The 20,144-nt window shown below is 56.7% G+C and overlaps 2 protein-coding genes across 5 annotated transcripts; both read right to left on the bottom strand.

Annotated features, from left to right (window-relative positions):
• Positions 1 to 358: 358 nt before the first annotated feature.
• GDI1 (GDP dissociation inhibitor 1) lies at positions 359 to 6,612 on the bottom strand. Of its 3 annotated transcripts, XM_008159269.3 has the most exons (11): positions 6,492 to 6,612; positions 5,108 to 5,215; positions 4,863 to 4,962; positions 4,574 to 4,708; positions 3,712 to 3,910; positions 3,303 to 3,434; positions 2,688 to 2,787; positions 2,087 to 2,258; positions 1,646 to 1,790; positions 1,457 to 1,511; positions 359 to 1,367 (listed from the first exon to the last, which is right to left on the bottom strand). In XM_008159269.3, exons 1-11 carry the CDS (start codon positions 6,534 to 6,536, stop codon positions 1,215 to 1,217), a joined length of 1,344 nt encoding a protein of 447 aa, XP_008157491.1. In that variant the 5' UTR covers positions 6,537 to 6,612; the 3' UTR covers positions 359 to 1,214. The 3 variants fall into 3 exon arrangements, with proteins under 3 accessions (XP_008157491.1, XP_054568563.1, XP_027991885.1); XM_054712588.1 differs by lacking the exons at positions 4,863 to 4,962; positions 5,108 to 5,215 and having other exon boundaries at positions 6,492 to 6,548; XM_028136084.2 differs by lacking the exons at positions 4,863 to 4,962; positions 6,492 to 6,612 and having other exon boundaries at positions 5,108 to 5,165.
• Positions 6,613 to 7,283: 671 nt separating this feature from the next.
• Positions 7,284 to 18,795, bottom strand: ATP6AP1 (ATPase H+ transporting accessory protein 1). Of its 2 annotated transcripts, XM_008159268.3 has the most exons (10): positions 18,590 to 18,795; positions 18,212 to 18,338; positions 13,864 to 13,938; positions 12,690 to 12,883; positions 11,907 to 11,947; positions 10,687 to 10,772; positions 10,038 to 10,285; positions 9,374 to 9,421; positions 9,056 to 9,287; positions 7,284 to 8,121 (listed from the first exon to the last, which is right to left on the bottom strand). In XM_008159268.3, exons 1-10 carry the CDS (start codon positions 18,739 to 18,741, stop codon positions 7,912 to 7,914), a joined length of 1,413 nt encoding a protein of 470 aa, XP_008157490.1. In that variant the 5' UTR covers positions 18,742 to 18,795; the 3' UTR covers positions 7,284 to 7,911. The 2 variants fall into 2 exon arrangements, with proteins under 2 accessions (XP_008157490.1, XP_054568444.1); XM_054712469.1 differs by lacking the exons at positions 18,212 to 18,338; positions 18,590 to 18,795 and adding an exon at positions 16,351 to 16,467.
• Between the last annotated feature and the right edge of the window lie 1,349 nt (positions 18,796 to 20,144).

Raw genomic sequence — 20,144 nt, 5'->3', positions numbered from 1 at the left:
ATCCAAGACTGGGCCCCAATCCCCCATTTCCCCAGACCTGGGTCCCGTCTGCCTTCTTTCCCTTGACTTGGAGGCAAGGACCCTGCTCCTCTGCTTCAACCCCACCTCAGGCCAGACCCCTCTCCCGGTTCCTTTCACACTGACCCCCAGGGAAGGTTTATGGGACCCGTTTCCTCTGCACAGGCCCTTTCAGTTCAGGAGCTCTTTTAATTCCCTGATGAAGAAAGCGACCTGTTTGTAGCCATCTGGGGCCAACCTAAGCCAGAGTCCCAAACTCACAGGGACAGCATGACATCCCAGGAAAGCTGAGGCCCTAAGCAGTGCCCAGTTTGGGGGCAATAATGCTAAAGATCTGGGCTCAGGTTTCCACACAGTTTTATTGGGAGGTTTTGTTTTCTGTGAAATACACTAGAGGTTGGGGAAGGGCACACATCCACTTTGAAAGATAAGGGTTTCCCACCACTAAGGGAAAGGGTGGGGGCAGGGCACACTGGGGGAGGGGTCTAGATCCGTTTTCCCACCTCCTTCTGCTTTGCTCACATTTCTCTCAGAACCAAAGGACACAAATACAAAGACACAAAGGAACAAAAACAGCAAGATCAACCTCCAACGGGGCCACACCCAAGCCCTTCCCCGTCCCAGGCCGCCCAGGTAGCCGGGGGAGCTGCTCCACAGCCCTAGGCCGCACCAAGACTGCAAGGGAGGGGTCCAGAACTCTCTTCTCAGACAGGGTCGGCAGAAGTTAATAAATTAGAATAAATTAACAGGGTGGGGAGGGACGAAGGATGAAACTTTGTGCTGGGAGGGCCCCTTCTCTCCAACACACAAGAGGTGGTGGGGGGAGGCAGGGGGCATCTCCAAAGGCCACTACAGTGGGAGTAGGAGCAGTGGGGGCAGAAGTCAGCTTTTCCTCCGTGTTCTTCCCATACAGAGCAGAAGAATTCGGGGTCGGGGGAAGAAACACAGACAAGGAGAGGAACCCTCTTTTCCCAGGATAAGGAAGGGCCAAGAAAGAGGATACTAGCCAACCCCCCGCCCATCTCCCAAACCATCACTAAGATTAAGGATTTGGTCAGTGAATCAATGAGGTGGGTGACAGGAATGTGGTGGGGGAAGCAGAGGATGCTGGAAACAGGGGTGCCCAGCCATGCCCATCTCCCGAGCCCTGGAGGAGAACAGGGGAGGGGCATCTGGGGCTGGGGGAGGGTCAGCAATCACTGGTCAGCTTCTCCAAAGACATCGTTCTGTTTGCGCTTCATGTTCTCAAAGTCAAAGGCGGAGCCTGCCATACGCTTGTAGATGTCTTTGATGTCATTGCAGGTTGTCTCAAAGTGTGTGGTGGCATCATAGGAGCAGGAACAGAACACCTGAAAACAGCCAGAGCCAGGGCCCAGGGTGAGTTGGGTAGGGGCCCTGGGCAAGCAGCCAGGGGCTGGGGCCAGGACAGGCTGCTCACCTGGCTCTCAGAACCATCGTCGATGGGCTCATACAAGTCACTGATGGCCACAAACCTGAAGGGCAGATGGAGGGGAGGGGACAGGTCTCACAACCAGCTTTGCCCTCCATGGTACCCGTCCCCTAGTCCCCCAGCTCCTTGGCTCCATGTCCTTCCCCCCCGCCCCCGTGCCCCCACCAAGCCCCTCACTTCTGGTCAATGGGCTCCAGTAGCTCCAGGGCTGGCTCAACCTCCTTTTCGGGCTCCGAGGTCTCCACCGTGGTGCTGGCAATGGCGATGTACTTGCCCTGAGCAGCCACGTTGTGTGCGTAGGAGATCATGCACACGTAGATGTCTGTCCGCAGGAAGCGCTCCATTAACGCGGGCACACAAAGGGCTCCCGGGGATTGGCTCCATTTGGGCCTGCCTGACCCTCCCCAGCTCCACACAGCAGGCAGCATCCAAGCTGCCGCCTTCATGAAGGGGGAAGAGTCCAAGCCACCCAATCCCTAAGGCCCCAAGTCATGGGGACTGTGATGCGGGTCCCTATTCTTCCAGGGAGGGATCAGGCAGAGCCCCTAGGCTTATGAGGACAGGCAGAGTCACCCCAAAGACAACCCCCTGGAGGAAGTCACATGGAGCTCAGCCCACCTGACTTCCTGTTGACCTGGTTCTGGGGGATGATGATTTGGCAGGAGTTGGCATCGTTGGTGTTCTTGATGGGGTGGCTGAGGATACAGATGATTCGGATAACCTGGCCAGCCTTCCGCACACGGTCTGGAATGTAGCTGGGATCACAGATCAGCTGCTTGCATCGGGCCACCTGTGAACGCACCCAAAGGCCTTGTCCCTATCCAACACTCCCCTAGGTGGTCATAGAGATGGGCCCACAGCTAGGGCTGGCAGCCCCGGCAGGCAGGGCACTCCTCGGAGCTGTAGCCACTGCCCCTCCTGTATGTAGCAAACAGCTTCATCCTGCATCTCTGGGAAGTACGCCGAGCTGGGCGAACCCCTTTGCTGACACTGATCAGGAACACTCCCTAGACCACCGACACAGCACATGGGCCTGGAGAGATACCTCTTGCCAACAGGAATGGCTATGTAGACTCCTGGAGCTCCACTGCCCAACCCGAGGCCCTCAGAGGTGAGCAGCAGCAAACCCAGCAGAGCCGGGGTCACTGGGAAGAGAACCTCTAAGGAGAAGAACAAATTCCACCCACACCGTCATGACTGCACCACAGGGAAGGCTTACCTCTCCCTCAGACTTCACACCCACCACCTTGCCATTCTCCATGATGATGTCATCCACAGGTTTGTTCAGCATATATGTCCCCCCATAGATGGCACTCAATCTATGGTGGGGAGAGTGATGGTGAAGTACCCACCCAGAAGAAACAGGGACCAGTGCCACTGCACCCTCCCCCCACCAGCCCTGGGGTACAGAGAAGGCTGCCCCAAGCAGGCAGAGCTCAGGAGACCCAATGGTTCTACCCAGATCTGTCATCCAGAATATCCTGTAAAGGGCTAGTGTAAGGGTGGCATGAGGGCATAGCTCCTCACGGAAGTGGTCTGAGGAACAAAACTAAGGGCTCTGGACAAGCCCTGACTCAAGGTTCCAAGGACCCTGGCCCAGTCTTCCCACTACCTGACAGGCCAGGAGCCAAGCAAGCCCCGTCTGCAGTGGCCTGCCCCTTCAACTCTGCACTTGAACACATTGCTGCGGCCCCCTGGCACCCAAGGAAGATGCAAAGTAAATGGAGACCAAGAGGGCAAAGTACAGGATGCTATGAAAATGCTCACGGGGCCATTCCCATTCTTAGCCTTCGTCCTGTTCAGTACTGCCAACTGAAAGAAGCTATGCTCTCACCTTGCAAAGCCCTGAGGCAGCTCTCCAAGGCCATAGAGTGGGTATAAATATGGGCTCTTGCCATACCGGGCCAGGGACTCGCTGTACAACTTGATGCGGTTGATGGTCTCGAGACAAGGCTGGTCCAAGTAGCTGGGGGCGGGAGGGGGGTGGCAGGGTCAGAAGAAGAGGCTCCAACAGCAGAACCCCAGCTCACCCCCACCCAGGCACCAGGCTAGCATTCCCCCCGCCCTCAATGGCCTGGGGAAACTTATGGGTTCAACACAGGGAAGGAATGGAAAAGCAACAGGTGAGGGTGTGGCTGAGGACAAGAGATGTGCACAGTGGACCGAGGGAGCAGTAGGCAGGGGTGGGGAGGGCAGGGCTCAGGCCAGGTGAGGTGCAGTGTGCCATGACAGCTTCCCCTCACTCATCAGTGCGGTAGAGCGCCAGGGCGTGGCCAGTGAAGTCAATGACGTCCTGGCCCAAGTCAAACTTCCGGTAGACTTCGCGCATGCTGGTGCTCTGGGGGTCGACGCCCTCAAAGGTCTTGGGATCATTCTCATCAAAGTTTGCCACGAACACTAGGAACTTGCGGAAGCGCCGTTTCTCAAACATCCCCATCAGATCTGCAGAGACGATGCAAGGAAAGCCTTCACACCACAGAACGTGAACCTCTCCTTCCCACTCGGCAGGCCAAGGAAGCAGGTTCCCTAGCTCCCGGCGGCTGAGTTATCTTGCTCACTACCATGTGACCTCAGATTAACCCCTCTGCCCTTCTCAGCCTCAGTTTCCCCTCTGGAAAGGCTGTGAGGGCCCTCCTGGCTCTGACACTGGAGGATGTTTCACTGCTCAGGTGCAGCCCCTATCAAAAGCTGAAGTCTTGCCCGGCCAGTGTGGCTGAGCATCTCGACCTATGAACCAGGAGGTCATGGTTCGATCCCAGTCAGGGCACATGCCGGGTTGTAGGCTTGATCTCCTGTGTGTGTGGGGGGGGGGGGGTGCAGGAGGCAGCCGATCCATGATTCTCTCTCATCATGGATATTTCTATCTCTCTCTGAAAATTTTTTAAAAGGCTGAAGTCTTTCATGGAGTCCCCCCCTCCACATCCCCCGTGTACATGGACTTCCCTCTTGGCAACCAGGGTGAGGGACAGCCCAGGGGGGTAGAGAAGAGATAGAGCAAGGGACTTCTGGTACTGCATGGGGAATGTGACCTTGGGCAAGGGACGCCCTGTTCTGGATGGCTGCCCCCATCCCCAAGATTCTCTGGCTCAGGGGACCCGTACTCACTAGAAGCCAAGGCTTCAGTCTCAGTGGATGGCACTTTGTAGATCTTGCCTCCCTTGTAGACAAAGCTGCCTTCCACCACCTTGAAGTCCAAGTAGCGAGTCACTTCTGTATACAGTAGCATCTTGACCAGCTGCCCTGCAGGGTGGTGAGGGAAAGGCAACAGTATCAGCGTGGCTCCCTCAGAAGCTCTAGCTGCTCTGGCTGCCCCTTCTTTGGAGCCTGACCCCTCTCTGGTTGTCCCAATCACCCGCCCCCCCCCACACTGCAATACGTCCTGCGTCTCCCTCACCATTGGCCATGAGGAATTTGGGGATCAGATCAACATTCCAGTCTCGGCCCCGGCCCATCGACTCAGGTGGCCCCTCCAGCAATTGAAAACGCTTATACAGCTGTAAGCAGGAAGGAGAGAAAGAGAGGCACCTCTAAGACCACCCCTCCCTCCCCCGCCCCTCCTGCCCCGGAAACCTAAGGAGCTACTTCAGCACGAGATGCAAGAGGTGAACAAGGGATGGGCCTGGGCTCAGGCGGCCTCACCTCCTCCAGGGGTGTGATGGAGGAGCTCTCACCCCCATAGTAGGGGTTCCGGTCCATGTGCAGCACCTTCTTCCCATTCACAGACATGATGCCCGACAGGATGCATTCCTGCAGAAGGGATGGCATTTGCTGCACTCCCACCTGCCCATATTCCCTGCCAGCAGCCCTTACTGGTTCCCCACCTCAAACGGGAGAGGACAGCAAAGCTAGAAAGACTCCGCACCAATGGACAGCTCCTTTCACCATCACCATCACCATCACCATCACCCCCTGCTGGCCGAGTGGCCTAAAATTAGGGGGCAATGGTTTCATCTGACCACAGTCTCCTTTATAATAACCTTGCGGGGCAAAGAGATAAAGAAATGATGGGAGCCTAGCAGGAGAGTATCCAGCAGACACAAGGATGGTCTATCCAGCAACTCGCACACCAAGAAAGTCATCTATCTACACCAGCTCTCTACATAGAGCTGCAAGAAAAGACAGATAAGATACAATGAGCCACAGAGGAGACCCCGCTGGATGGTGAGGGACCCCCGGAAGGGAAGAGAAGAAAGGCTTAGCATGGTCCAGGAATCGCAGACCCCACCCACCCTGGGCTGCTGGGTCCTCCAAGTGGCCCCTGACCCGGAGTCTTCCCACCAGGGGAGGGGCTCCTGCGCCACGACCGAGGGAAATGTCTCTCAGAGGAGCAGTCCAACGGGGTCTGAGGGAAAGGGGGAAGATAAACACCCCACCATTCACTGTCACTAACCCAAAGACAAAGGCTGCAGACACTAGTCAGCCTGAGGTATCCATGGGAAACTGGAGGGGGGGGGGAAGGATAGGAGGAGTAGCGGGAATGTGGCCACTGCCCCCACTACTGCTCCTTCTGGAACATTCCCTGGGTCCCCGGGCCCCATAAAAAGCCGAGAAGGCAAGATGAGGGTCCACCCTGGCCGAGGGCCCCTGACCCAAGGTCCTTCTATTTCATCCGCATCAGGATTAGCGCAAGATGAGAGGGGATGCTGAACGGGCCGGTGTCGGGGCGAGGGGCTCTGGGGGGTATAGGGCTGAGTGGGGGGGTACAGGGCGGGGGGCTCTGGGGAGCATAGGGTCGAGTGGGGGTGCAGGCTGGGATGGGGAGGGCAGAAGGGGCCGGCTGTCGGGGCCCGGGGAGTAGAAGGGGCAGAAAAAACGGGGGCCATTTCTTAGAGAAGGAGCCACGGCAGTGGGTAGAGGCGACATCGTGGGGGTGGGCACGGGGCTGTTTTTTTTTTTAGGGGACCAGAGAGCCAGCCGGGGTCGGCAGCGCTGCTGATGGCAGTGACAGGATGGGGTCGGGGGCGGCAGCACTGCGGGGAGGATGGGGCGATGTGGGGCTCCGGGCGCCCGGGGCCGCACTTACGGTGAGGCCGGTGCCCAGCACGATCACATCGTATTCTTCATCCATGGTCAGGCCTCGGTGCCAGCGCCGTGGGCTCCTCCTCCTGCTTCACCACAGCCGCCGCCGCTGCCGCCGCACTGGACCAAAGATGGCGGAGCGTCAGCCGCCCCCCCCCCCTCCCCTCCGATCCCTCCGCCGCGTCAAAGAGTCCGTCCCTCCCCGCGCTCCGCCGCGCACGGCCGGGGCCACCGCCTCCCCGGTTCACCTCCCGGGAGGGCTGCCAGGGCCCTGGCCTCAGCACCAGCGCAGGCCCCGCGGGCGGCTCCGCTCGCCGAGAGCCCCGAGGGGAGGGGAGGGGAGGGGAGGGGAGCGGGGCGGGGCGGGCGGGGCCGCCGGTGGCGGTGCAGCAACCGAGGATGGGGATCAGTGCGCGGGAGCCGGTGCGCCTGCCCCGCCCTTTGGGATGCTCAGCGCGGCCGGCACACACCCCTGCAGCAGCCCCTGCGGCCCCAGGGGGACTTGAGGGCTGCCATTGTCATAGCTGTCATTCCCAGACTCTGACAGCCCTGGCCCTTCCTGCCGGTGCACTGCAGCCCCCCCCCCCCCCCCCACACACACACACACACTAGCTACTTAGGGGGTCCAGCTTGCTAAAGACCCTCTGGATCTCCCGGGCTCCCAGGACCCCTGCAGCCCTTCCCGCCTCCCCCTGGGCCGCACTTGGCTATAGCTACACCTGGGCGCCTCCCCGGAAGCCCCCAGCCAAGCACACCCCGCATATCCAGTGCAGAAATGAGCGACAAGAGGCCGAAGCATGGTGACCCATCTTTATTTTATTAGGAAGGAAACCCACCGAGCCTGCCAGGAACCCAGTGAGCACACCCAGGCCACCTGCCGTGGCGGTCCCTTCCTTCCCAGGCCACAAAAATAAACCCGTGTACTGCTTATTGTTAGCACATCACCAAAAACAACACTAGCCAAGCAGGACAGTTAAAGGGTACTTTCACCCCACCCACCCCCAACTCAGGGAATCTCCAGCTCCTGGCTGCTGCAGGGAACCCCATAAAGCACTGGCTACACAAAAAGCACTATAAACAGCAAGGGGTGAAGGTGGAGATATGAAAATAAATAAGGAGAGAGGGGGGGAAGAGAGAGAGGCTCTAGAATTCATGTCCCCTCCCTTTATAATCACCAACCCTGGGAGATTTGTCTACTATCTACTCAGAATATGTACACCTGTTGATAGAGATGGGGTGGGGGGGGGGGTGGGCAGCCCCAGGGAAGCCCCTCACAGGGTTGAATAGGAGCAAAACAGACTGAGGGGAGTTGGGGGTTCATGCTATGGTAGGAAGAGAAGGAAGTCCTTCGGTCCAGCATGCCTTGAGGTGAGAAAGTGACAACGTGGACACCATCACACCCTTAACCCCCAGTGGGCCCAGGGTCACACAATCTGGGTCAAAGTGATGGTGGGGCCCTTGTGGTCGTCAAAGCGGTCCATGGTCTTGAGGCTGAGGATCATGTGCAGGCCATAGGTGAAGATGAAAAGCATGAACAAGGAGGTGAGCAGCCCCATCCAGATGGCCGGGGAGAAGAAGCCCGCACAGTCGGTGGCATAGGAGAACTGCTCGCCTGTCACGTTGAAGGCCTGGATCTGGGGGACAGAAAGGACCGAGTGGCCCCACGGAGAGGGAGGCCCAGTAAGGGTTGCGGTTCCCAAGTTAGTGGGAAGGGAGCATCGTGGGGGGACAGGGCTCTCAACTACGTTCCTGAGCCCAAGCCCAAAGGGTATCAACCCGGCGTGGCTCAGTGGTTGAGCATTGACCTATGAACCAGGAGGTCATGGTTCGATTCCTGGTCAAGGCACATGCCCAGGTTGCGGGCTCAATCCCCATTGTGGGGCGTGCAGGAGGCAGCCGATCAATGATTCTCTCTCATCATTGATGTTTCTCTCTCTCTCTCCCTTCCTCTATGAAATAAATAAGAATATATTTTAATATATATCCTATCTAATAATAGACAAATATGCAAATTGACCGCACCTTTGCTATGCCCAAGCCACGCCCACCAGCCAAGCCACGCCCACCAGCCAATCAGGACAAATATGCAAATTACCCCAACAAAGATGGAGGCTAATTTGCATCTCAAGACAGCGTAGAAAGAAGCCAAGAGCCGCAGAAGGGAGCAAAGCTGCGCAGAAGCAAGCAAGCCAGGGGGGGGAGGAGAAGGGAAGAGCGGAGGTGGGGCCAGGGGAGAAGGGAGGAGCGGAGGCGGGGCTGGGGGAGAAGGAAGTTGAGCAGGCGGGGCCGGGGAGAAGGGAGGAGCGGAGGCGGGGCCGGGGGAGAAGGGAAAAGCAGGGGGGCTGGCGGAGAAGGCGGGCGGGGGGGGACAAGGGAGGAGAGCAGGCAGGGCGGGGTAGAGTGCAGCAGGAAACCCTATTGCAGGATTTTTCCTGCAACGGGAACGCTAGTATATATATATTAATATGTTCTTATTTTAAATATATTTTTTAAAGACTTCAGGACTCTGCTTCCTCCCCTCTACCCAGACCCTGCTACTCCCAGGCTGGGCTCCTCCCTGCTTCCTACCTGGAAGTCCTCAAGAGTCATCTGCCAGAGAAAGGGCTGTGTGTCGGGCACAAGGATACTGCCTTTGTTGCTAAGACTGCTGACGTACTGGCAGTGGAAGGAGTAGATGCTGGGCCCTGTGATCTGGGAGACGTTGAAGTAGGCCACAGAGCCATTGCTGTGGATTTCGAGGCGCTCCATGGTAAACCAGTGCCGGGCCGACACTGGATAGAAGCGGTTCACCAGAGTGAACCTGGGGGAGACCACAGGGGTGTCAGGTAGCTGAGGAAGCCAGGGCCACAGCAGTCCGCCCACACCTCCACCGCCCCTCGGACTCACTTAAATGTCACTGTGGCACCAAAGAGTTGTTCATAGGTCAGCGAAAGCCTGTAGGACCAGAGTGAGAGGCAAGTGAGGCTCGGAAAGGGCCTTGAGCACCTTAGACCACATTGCTCAAGTCTGCTCCCACGTAAGCTGCCTGGGTCCTTGCAGCCACCTGAAGAGGCAGTGCCCCCATTTGACAGATGGGAAAACTGAGACCCTGTCACATTCTAGGTCAGGAACCAGCATGCGGGTCCCCCACCTCCAGCTGAGGGCTCCTTCCTCTGGCTCCCCTGAACCCACTGCCCCTCCTCCTTTAAGACCCGCCCCCCTTGGGGCTGTTGAGGTGCCCAGGTTGGGTTTTGGGAGTGAGGGCAATCTCTCTCACGGCACAGGGAAGGTATGGGGGCCCCAGAACTTGCTCGGGCATGGTATACACCATAGTGCAGTCGCCTTGAGGCCGCTCAAGGGGGAGGCGTCTGGTTCCCAGGTGACTGGGGAGTAGTAACAGCCAAGGTCCCAGTCAAGGACTAGAAGGCATGGGGGAGCAGAACTCTGAGCAACCCCCACTCCAAGGGCCCTCCAGTAGCAGCCCCCCCCCCCCGCCCCCGCAGCATTCCCATGGTGAACACACACCACCAGCACATATGCCCACCCAAAGTGACAGGTCCTTTGCCCTCACCTGGCAATGGAGTCATTCCAGAAGGAGCCGGTCAGGTTGAGAGATGGGGCCTCAAAGGTCCTGGCGGTCAGGTCTTCCCAGCTGTCCCTATAAGCCACTGAGAAGTTCTGGGCCCAGAACAGGATCCGGGGAGCAGTATCGTTATAACTCACAGGGGGGTGAACCACAACGGACACGGGCTGTTTGGGCGTTGTTTGCAGCAGCTGCCGACCTAGCCCCCCGGCCACCAGGGCTGCATCGCGGGCCACCTGCAGAGACAGCCCACAAGCCTTCTCTCAACGGCCCTGGGAGCAGGCCCAGACCAAGTGGCCTGTCCTCACTGTCCCTCTCCACCATCTGTGGTCCCACCGGTCATACTCAGAGGCCTTTCCTCCGGCTGGCCCCTAAACCTCTGGGGTAGTCCTAGTCCCACCAATTAGGGAACATCTGGACTTAATTGTCCGAGCATTTGCCAGCCCGTAAGACTGACAGGGCGTTCAGAAAGCTGCACCTGGCAGGAGTAAGCAGGTTCGTATTCGTCCCCCTGTCATGGGCTCAGGGGAGAAGCTGGCCCCCACTGAGGCCATCGGAGCCACACACCCCCCTCCAGGCCCACGCACCACGTGGCCTCTGCCCACACCCCCCAGAGCCCCTGCGGCAGGGCACATACCCTGGAAGGGCGGACCGCTGTGAGGGCCGCTGTGTACGGGACATCTTCCGACTTGAGCATGCTCAGCACCTGCCCAATGACCTCATCTGAGGGGCAACGGGGAGAGCAGAGAACCAGGTCACAGGTGGACGCCTAGAGCAACGCTTCCCACTGCCTGACCTTCACACAGCAGAAGCCACCAGAGGCAAGGTTGTGCCCTTGCACACCCATCAGTGCCCTCTTGATGGAGCTCAGGGAAACCCTCTCACCCAGGTGGCGACCACCAGGGGTCTGCACTGTGAGGTCTTCCCACCCCCGGAAACTAACATGTCCTCTGCGGTGGGACACTGAGACCCCTGATGAGTCATTCGGCTCCCGTTAGCCTTCAATAGTGTTTTCAGTTTCCATTCAGGATCCCTGACAGCAGCTGCTGTTCGTCCTGCCCACCCCGAGCCCCCCCTGGGCCACCTGTGGCCTCCGTTGTCAGCTCCCTAATGCCCAGGCCTAACGAAAGGGAATGGGAAAAGACAAAGATATATGCAACTTCGAACCCACCCAGTGGAAGGTTTACCAGTGACCTTTCCAATGGGAATGACTGACTGTCCGTTATAGCAAAAAAGAAGACAAGTGATGCCTGGCCAGTGTGGCTCAGTGGTTGAGCATCGACCTATGAACCAGGAGGTCAGGGTTCGATTCCCCGTCAGGGCATGTGCCTGGGTTGCAGGCTCAATCCCCAGTGTGGGGCGTACAGGAGGCAGCTGATCAATGATTTGCTCTCATCACTTACATTTCTATCTCTCTCTCCCTTACTCTCTGAAATCAATACAAAAAATACCGTATTTTCCGGCGTATAAGACGACTTTTTAACCCAGGAAAATCTTATATGCCCAGTCGTCTTATGCGCCGGAAAATACGGTATTAAAAAAGAAGGAGAAGACAAGTGTTCAGAACCGTTTTTTGAAATGCTGCTGGTCTCTTAAACCCACACTAAAGGATTCAGGCTGCCTCAGTGGAAACTGGCTCCCAGGCTCCCGCAGAGAGGACCCCTAGACATCCCCAAATCTCTACGAGGCAGGCCCAACGGATGAGGCCCGAGGGCCAGCATTTCCCTGATCAGCTGCCAGTTGCTCCAAGAAGCAGGAAGCCACGCTGGGGGTGAGGAGGAGCCGAGGAGCTGAGAACCACTCTGCGGGGAGGGCTGAGGAGGGATGGAGAACGTGCCCCCTCCCTGACCCACTCACCATTGCCTGTGAGGACTTCCCGTGGTGCCATCAGACCCGAGCTATGGAAAAGATTGAGCGTTAGAGCCCCACAATCCAAATGGCTCTCCACCATCCCCAGCCGCACCCCTAGTGTGTCCTCCACTCAATGCCAGCATCCTTCCCCAACGAGCCCTTCACCTAGCACTCTAGCTGGGGCTCTGGGAGCCACCCACCCTCCATATCTTTTTTTTTTAATATATACTTTTATTGATTTCAGAGAGGAAGGAAGAGGGAGAGAGAGAAACATCAATGATGAGAGAGAATCATTGAACAGCTGCCTACTGGACATCCCCACACTGGGGATTGAGCCAGCAACCCGGGCATGTGCCCTGACCAGGAATAGAACTGTGACCTCCTGGTTCATAGGTTGACGCTCCACCACTGAGCCACACCAGCTGGGATCCCTCCACATCTTCGCTCACCTCAAGGCCCTGCCTGGAATCCCTTGCCCCTCCCCCCACCCTCCACTTCATGGTCCCACTCATGTCCCTGCTACCTGCTGTGTGAACGGGTCCTGGCAAGGCGAGTTGGCTCCCTACCACCAGAGCCTACGTCCACCTTGTCTCTGGAGGCCCGCGAGGCCCAGTTCAGTGCAGGGCACTGACTTGTGAATCACAGCCCGGCCAGAGGCCCTTCCAGTCTCTTCTGGCGATACAGGGCACCTTCTGGAAGGGCTTCAGGGTTCTGAACGGAAGGACTGTCATCGTTGACTGGGTTGTGCTACCAGAGCCCAGAGCCTTGTGGCTGGAGGCCGGGCCATACCTGGCTGTGTAGGGCAAGCGGATGAGCAGCAGGGCCGGGAGGCTGGCATTGAGCTTTAGCTCCCGAAGGGTGGCCAGGTCCACGTGCAAGGGGCTGGCCCCCAGCTTCTCCTGCAGGTACGTGGTCAGAGTGCTGACTGCATACCAGTCAACAGCAGGAAGCACAAGAGAGGAGGGGGCCAAGTCCAGGGCATTCTGGGGACAAAGGAGACGTGGAGGATGAGTTAGCAAAAGGGACCTGGCCTGAGCCAGCCCCTCACACCGCTCTGGCAGCCCTCCCCTGCAAGCCACACCCACAGGATTGACTCTCATTCAGGGTCAAAAAGAAAATGCCCCGCAACCCTGGACCCTGACACTCATGCCTTTCTACCCCCAAAGCCAGTACCTCTGGTTCCTAAGGAAACAGGTTGTGTGTTTTTTTGGTTTTGTTTTTTTTTTTTGGTTACTCTTCACCCGAGAATATTTTTCCATTGACTTTTAGAGAGAGTGGAAAGGAGGGGGAGACACAGAGAGAAACATCGATGTGAGAGATACACATAGATTGGTTGCCTCCCTCGTGGGCCAGGGATCGAACCTGCAACCAAGGTACGTGCCCTTGACCAGAATCTAACCCAGGACCCTTCAGTCCATGGTCCGATGCTTTATCCATTGAGCCAAACCAGGTAGGGTTTTAAATATTTCTTTTACCCTTTTTTTTTTTAAGTCCTCACCTGAGGAGTGAGGATATTTTTTTCCATTGAATTTTAGAGAGAGTGGAAGGGAGAGAGTAGGGGGGGAGAGAGAGAGAGAGAGAGAGAGAGAGAGAGAGAGAGAGAGAGATGTAGAAAGAGACACATCAATTGGTTGCTTCCCGCACACACCCTGATGGGGTGGGGATTGAACCTGCAACAAGGTACATGCCCTTGACTGGGAATCGAACCTGCAACCCTCTGGTGTGCAGGATGACACTCTAGCCACTGAGCCATGCCAGCCAGGGCTGTGTTTTGTTTGTTTGTTTTATTTTTAGAGAGAGGGGAAGGGAGAGGGATAGAGAGATAGAAACATCAATTAGAGAGGATCACTGATCAGCTGCCTCGTGCACGCCCCACACTAAGGTTCGGGAAACAGTTCTTTATTGTGCTATGGGGTGGGGGGTGGGACAGCCCCCATGCCCACATCTGGGAGAGGACTCTTACCTCCAGGTTAGAAAAGGTGCTGTCCTGCTTGTTTCCAAACACACCACCATATGCCGTGAAGTCCTCAATGCTCAACTAGTAGGGAAGCATGGAAGAGAGCCTCAGAAGTGGCCAGGGCCAGGGCAGGGGGCAGACCCCTTCCCTGTGCATTTGCAGGGCCAGCAAAATCTCACTTCGGGTCAGATTTGGTCTGGTCAGAAAAGCAAGCAAGGGCAAGTTTGGGGTGGGGGGTGGGGATAGAAGGTTCTTTCATATATTAGAGGCCCAGTGCACGAAATTCGCACACTCGGCGGGAGTCCCTCAGTCCAGCCTGTGCCCTCTCACAGTCTGGGAGCCCTTGGGGGATGTCTGACTGCCGGCTTAGGCCCACTCCCCACAGCGATCAAAGTGCGAGCGTCTCATGTGGAAGGGCAGGTCCCAGCTGACGTCTGGGCCCTGGGCAGCACCTGGGCCCCCAGGTCCCCGTGCGCCCTCCTCCACCTGAGTTACGGTGCCCAAGTCCCCACACAAAGATGCAGTGAGTGTGGCTGGACGCCACGGGCCGGGGGCACAGTGTAGGCCTCTCACGGAAGCCAGGCAGACAGTGTGCTCTCTCCCGGCTGGCCTTGCAGACCAGCTCCTGTGTGAACCCACGGGGAACCCAACTGGCCCCTGTGGTCCCAGTGGCTGCAGCCCAGCTCACCCGGAAGAGGCCGCACAGGTGTGGGTCAGGCTCCTCATGGGCGCCCGCCCCCCCCCCCCCCCCCCCCCGTCCCCGCACCTGAGTGCAGGAGCTTCCCGGGGCGGGCTCTTGAGACCTGGCGTCCAGGGGGAGGGTAGCAGGGGGAGTGAAAGCCAGCTCAGCAGACACCCTGCATTTGCTCAGTAGACACCCTGCATTCTCACCATACCTCCATCCCCGTCACACCCCCCACCCCACTCCGACCCCCGCACCAACACCGGCCATGTTCTGTGCTGCCCCCTGGTGGTCAGCACACGTCACAGTGAGCAGTCCAACCCCCATTATCCTGGTCCAACTCCAGGTCAAATGACCATCCAAGGGGGCAATTTGCATATTAGGCTTTTATTATATAGGATATATATAGATATATATATATTTTTTTTTTTAAATTCTCAACTGAGGATATTTTTCCATTGAGATTTTTAAAAAAATATATTTTATTGATTTCAGAGAGGAAGGGAGAGGGAGAGAGAGATAGAAACATCAATGATGAGAGAGAATCACTGATCGGCTGCCTCCTGTACGCCCCCTACTGGGGTTCGAGCCTGCAACCGGGGCATGTGCCCTTGCCCGGAATCGAACCTGGGACCCTTCAGTGGGCAGGCCAATGCTCTATCCACTGAGCCAGACCAACTAAGGCGAGTTTTTTGTGTGTGTTTTTTAAAGAGAGTGGAAGAGAGAGGGAAAGACAGAGAGAAACATCGATGTGTGAGAAACATATCGATTGGTTACCTCCTACGCTCTCCCAGACCTGGGCCTGGCCCGGGGAGTAGCCTGCGAACCACACTACGTGCCCTTGACCAAAATCGAACACGGGACCCTTTGGTTCACAGGCCGACACTCTATCCACTGAGCCCAACCGGCTAGGGCTCTTTCTTTTCTCTAGCACCCTCCTGGCAGGGTGAGGGTGAGGGTGAGAAAACATGGAAGGCAGTCATGGGGTTGGGAGGAAATGTGCGGGCAGCTGACTTGTGGTAACTTCAGGAGTAAGAGTCAGCTGCCTGCCTTCGGCAACAGGAACTGGGTAGGGAAGAGGGAAGCTAGGGGAGGGGTTGGGCAGTTAGAAGCATTTACTACATGCCCACCCCCCTCAAGGGAAGTTAACAAAAAAAAAAGGAGAACATACCAGTTGCAACAGCTAGAACCAAAGGGATTTTTTAAAAATATATTTTTCATTTCACAGAGGAAGGGAGAGGGAGAGAGAGAGAGAGAAACATGAATGATGAGAATCATCTCATTATTGCTTGTCTCATTTTCAGTTCTTATAAGTGTATTTCTTATATCACATGATCTCACGCATCTAGAGGAAATAATGAACAACATAAACTGATGAACAAGAACAAACCCGGAGACAGGGAAGCATCGATCAGACTGTCAAACCTCAGAGGGAAGGTAGGGGAGGTGGGGATAAGGGGGAGAGATCAACCAAAGGACTTGTATGCATGCCTATGAGCCTAACCAGTGGTCACGGACAACAGGGGGGTGGGGGCATGCGTGGGGAGGGGTTTGGGATGGGAATGGGGGGATGAGGACAATTATGTGATACCTTAATCAATAAAGAAATTTAAAAAAAGAGAGAATTATCGATCGGCTGCCTCCTGCACACCACCCCCATTGGGGTTCGAGCCCGCAACCTGGGCAAGTGCCCTGACCAGCAATTGAACCATGACCTCCTGATTCATAGGTTGATGCTCAACCACTGAGCCACACTGGCCGGGCATGGATGGCACCTTTTGTAAAGGAGCGTGAGAAGTCCCCCTCCTCACCTGGTTTTGGTGGAAGGGGAGAAACAGGTGAAGATCTCGAACATGCTGGAGAAAGCACTGAAGTCTTCTGAGGCCTCCAGACCACAGTAACCGGACGCACATCCCTTTTCCTCTCCAACCTAGAGATGCCCTTCAACTCCTGCCCCGCCACCCCAACGCCCAGCTTTCTCCGGCTTTTCCCCATCAGGCCCGGAGGCGATCTTAATCAGCTTCTGTTTAGTATACACACTTGGCCAGCTTCCTCTCCCTCCTGGGCAGGAATCCTGACCTTGTTTGGACACCTGGGCTCTCCTTCGGAAGCCCAGAAACCGCCACTCTCTCCTCCTCCTCGCGGCACCTCCTGCTTGAAGTCACCCGAGGCTTCCTGTCACGTTTAGAACTGGAACCAACCTTTTTCCTCATCTCCTGGCTACCTGGCTAACCATCCCCTCCCCCTTACTCTCACTCACTACTGTATACTCCAGTGACAGCAGCTCTTCCGTCTTGCCCAGGGCCTTTGCACATGCTGTACCTTCTTCCAGGAACACCCTCCCCCGATAGCTACACGGCTCTGTAGGGACCTCCATTCAGGTCTCTGCTCAGTGAGCCTTGCCTGATCAGCTTTCCCTTAAATAGGGTTGCCAGTCCCTCTGGCAATGATTGGCTGCATTTGTGCACACCACAATAGGGCTAGCCTGTTTCTTTCTTCTCTAAACACAATAGCACTGACATTATGGCATGTAAGAACTCAGCATTGACTTGTCATGCTCACGTGACTATCAGCTTCCTCAGGGTAGGGGCTCGGGTTATTCTGCTCATTGCTATGTCCCCAACACTTAATAACTGGCACATAGTAGACAGTTCATATGTGCTAAATGCGTGAACGCCATCAGACAGGGATCCAGGGAGGTGTGTTCCGTGGATTTTAAGAATTGCTCCTCACAGCCCTCTGATGAGGTGGTATCTGAATTTTACAGATGCAGAACCCGGCATTCGCAGACCAGAGGCTGGTAAGTAGTAGAACTAGAATTGAGTTCCAGTCTGACTACATTATTTACCGCCTCCTGGAAGGACTTCAGGAGAGCATGCCCGCCACAGGCTACCCACAGAGTGATGGAGCAAGACCATGAGGGGAATGAACCATACAGGCCACGAACAAGGAAGGGACAAGCAGAGGCTCGATAACTTCCCAAAAGCTAAACCTACACTGCCCTAGAATCTTCTCATGGGCTGAATGCCTGGTTGGAGGGCAGAGAGATCTGGGAGGGAGGGAGCACAAACCCAGTTATGAGCACAAACTGGCCTGGGGGCGGGGGGGGAGCGCAGGGAGGGTTCTGACAGACTCAGGCTGGAACCAGTTGTGGTGTGCACAACCCAGCCAATCACTGCACCTCTACAAGCTTTAGTTTCCTTGGTAGTAAAACCAAGACAATGCCATCCGCTTAGCACAGTGCCCATGAAACACTCAGTAAGTGGTCATTTCCCCCCTCTCTATTATGATCATTACCATTAGAATCACAACTCGGCCACCCATTAGCTGTGTGACCTTGAGCCAGTCACTTCCCCTCCTTGGGCATCTGTCTTCTCATCGGCCAACAATCATCCCCAGCATATAGAGTAGGTCAGACAAGTTCATGGTACTCTGTAGACTTCCGGCCTCTGACCACTTTCTCCCCCCAGTCAAGTTGGTGCCATTTCTGGGGCCTCACTATAATCCCACTGAACCTTCTCCTACGGGCCTTCCCAAGACAGGAGCCACACCTCCCTGCAGTTGGGACAAGGTCACTGAAGCTTCCCTTGGGGAATGGGTCTCCTTATCCTGGGGGGGAGGGGCCTGCCTGCCTCCTGATGACTGAGGGACAGAGGGCTGGGACAGGCGCACCTTGTCCTGCAGGAACAGCAGCACGTTGCGGGGGCCCAGCTCCAGGGCGGGGTCTAAGTAAGTAGAGAGCTGCATGTCGCTGGTGATGTGGCCCTCATGGGTGTCGGCCGCAGGAACCCACAAGTCCCTGTCAGTGGACAGAAAAGGTGCTGTCAGGTGGGGGCGCATGGCTTCAGATCCGAAACCCACGGGCTCCCAGTTTGACGTGTGGGTCCCGGAGATCCGATCCGGCCGATTCGCTGTAGGCCGCCAAGCAAGGGACAGTCCCCTCTAGGCCTCGCAGCTTCTCGCCGAGAACAGCCCAGGAGCCGAGCGAGGGCACCAACCCAACCGCCACGGGGCGCCGCACAGCCCGCCCCAGCCCACCACCCCGCTCACCGATCGCTCGACCACAGCACCAGTGGCACCTGCTGCTCCGCCGCCGCCGCCGCCGCCGCCACCAGCAGCAACAGTGGCAGCCACTTCATTTGACCAAACGCTGGGGCCCTGCTCGTCCCCGCCCGCACCGGAGCCGCCACCGTCGCCGCCATCACAGCTTCAGTCTCCACAGCCTCGGCCACCGCTGCCGCCGCAGATCAGGTGACCGTCGCCCCCGCCAGAGCTCCGCCCCGCGCCACCATTGGCCAGAATGCAGGCCTGGGGCCAGGACTTCAAAAGATTGAAGGAAGCGCATGCCACTCACGGCCGCTCCTTTGCCCTGATTGGCCAAACGCTTCTCACGGCGCGCACGCTCCTTGTAGGACTGGGGCAGACTGGTGGAGCTCTGTCAGTTTCCACTACCACCCAGTAGGTACAGCTGGCACTGACAGGATAGGACAGGCGGGGCGGGGCGGGCCCCGCTCCACAGGTCCCCACACCCAAGGCTTCGCCCAGGTTTCATCTTCTGCTTAAAATTGCAAGCGGTAATGGAGACCAGGGAGAGTGGAGTGCCTGGGGGCTGGGGAGGGGGGTACGGTGGCGCCGCGCCCCTTCCCCATACTTTGCCCTGTGCATCGCTTCCATCAGGCTGTTCCTGAGTTGTGCAAGAGGGGCGATGCTGGCCATTCAGATGTGCCCGAGAGAAGCCGTGAAATACTTTCTTTAAGTGAGACGCTACTATGTAGCAGAACTGTTGGAATGATCTCTGCGCACGGGAGTTTCCAAAAGTTGCGAAAAAAGTGGCAACTGTTCTAGTACTAGTACACATTCAAACCTCACTTCTGCACCGCAGGTGCGATACAAGCTTTGTCTGCGGAGGACAGGAGATAACATTGAAAAGGAAAAACTCTGCCCTAGCTGGTTTGGCTCAGTGGACTGGGCATCGGCCTGCGGACTGAAAGGTCCCGGGTTTGATTCTAGTCAAGGGCACATGCCTGGATTTCGGGCTCGATCCCCAGTGTGGGGCATGCAGGAGGCAGCCGATCAATGATTCTCTCTCATCAGTGATGTTTCTATCTCTCTCTCCCTCTCCCTTCCTCTCTGATATCAATAAAAATATTTTTAAAAAAGAAAAGGAAAAGCTCTCTTTGCTGCTCACCTGCATGATTTTCTCCAGTGCCAAGCCTGCTAGTCAGAGTTTTCACCACACAGTCTCCAGCTCTCAACTCACACAGCAGCCGTGTGTACAACTCAAGTCTGCACCCCAGCGCAGGTCACTGCTTCCCACACCATCTCCTCAGCCCTCAGCCCTGGAAGTGCACATGCCGAAAGTCCTCTGGGGCTGGCCACCCTGGCCACTCAAAGACACTCTGGCTCCAACTGTACACAGAGGTGTGCTGAGTTCCAGCAGAAGAGGGCCTCTCCAGCTCCCAGTTCTAGCGGTGCCTGCCCAACAGCCTGGGTGCCCACCCATCAACCACAGCTTGCTTGCTCTCCAAAGAGTTGTTCCTGCAGGTCTGGTGACTCTGAACCAGTCATTGAACTTCTATACCAACCAAAGGTCTGGAAGTACATT

The sequence above is a fragment of the Eptesicus fuscus genome, chromosome 1, assembly GCF_027574615.1.
Source record: "Eptesicus fuscus isolate TK198812 chromosome 1, DD_ASM_mEF_20220401, whole genome shotgun sequence".
Lineage (NCBI taxonomy): Eukaryota > Metazoa > Chordata > Mammalia > Chiroptera > Vespertilionidae > Eptesicus > Eptesicus fuscus.
The sequence above is the reverse complement of the archived record's forward strand: the minus strand, read 5'-3'. Positions and strand labels throughout refer to the sequence as shown.

Excerpts from the sequence above, each read along its gene's own strand:
- GDI1 (XM_008159269.3), bottom strand. The coding sequence starts at position 6,536 with ATGGATGAAGAATACGATGTGATCGTGCTGGGCACCGGCCTCACC. Across the intron at positions 3,911-4,573 it reads GACTGAAGCCTTGGCTTCTA|ATCTGATGGGGATGTTTGAG; the intron begins GTGAGTACGGGT and ends TCGTCTCTGCAG. Across the intron at positions 1,791-2,086 it reads CCAGGTCAACAGGAAGTCAG|ACATCTACGTGTGCATGATC; the intron begins GTGGGCTGAGCT and ends TCCTGCGGACAG.
- ATP6AP1 (XM_008159268.3), bottom strand. The coding sequence starts at position 18,741 with ATGGCGGCGACGGTGGCGGCTCCGGTGCGGGCGGGGACGAGCAGGGCC. Across the intron at positions 12,884-13,863 it reads GCACCTTTTCTAACCTGGAG|AATGCCCTGGACTTGGCCCC; the intron begins GTAAGAGTCCTC and ends CTTTGTCCCCAG. Across the intron at positions 11,948-12,689 it reads CGCTTGCCCTACACAGCCAG|CTCGGGTCTGATGGCACCAC; the intron begins GTATGGCCCGGC and ends TCTTTTCCATAG.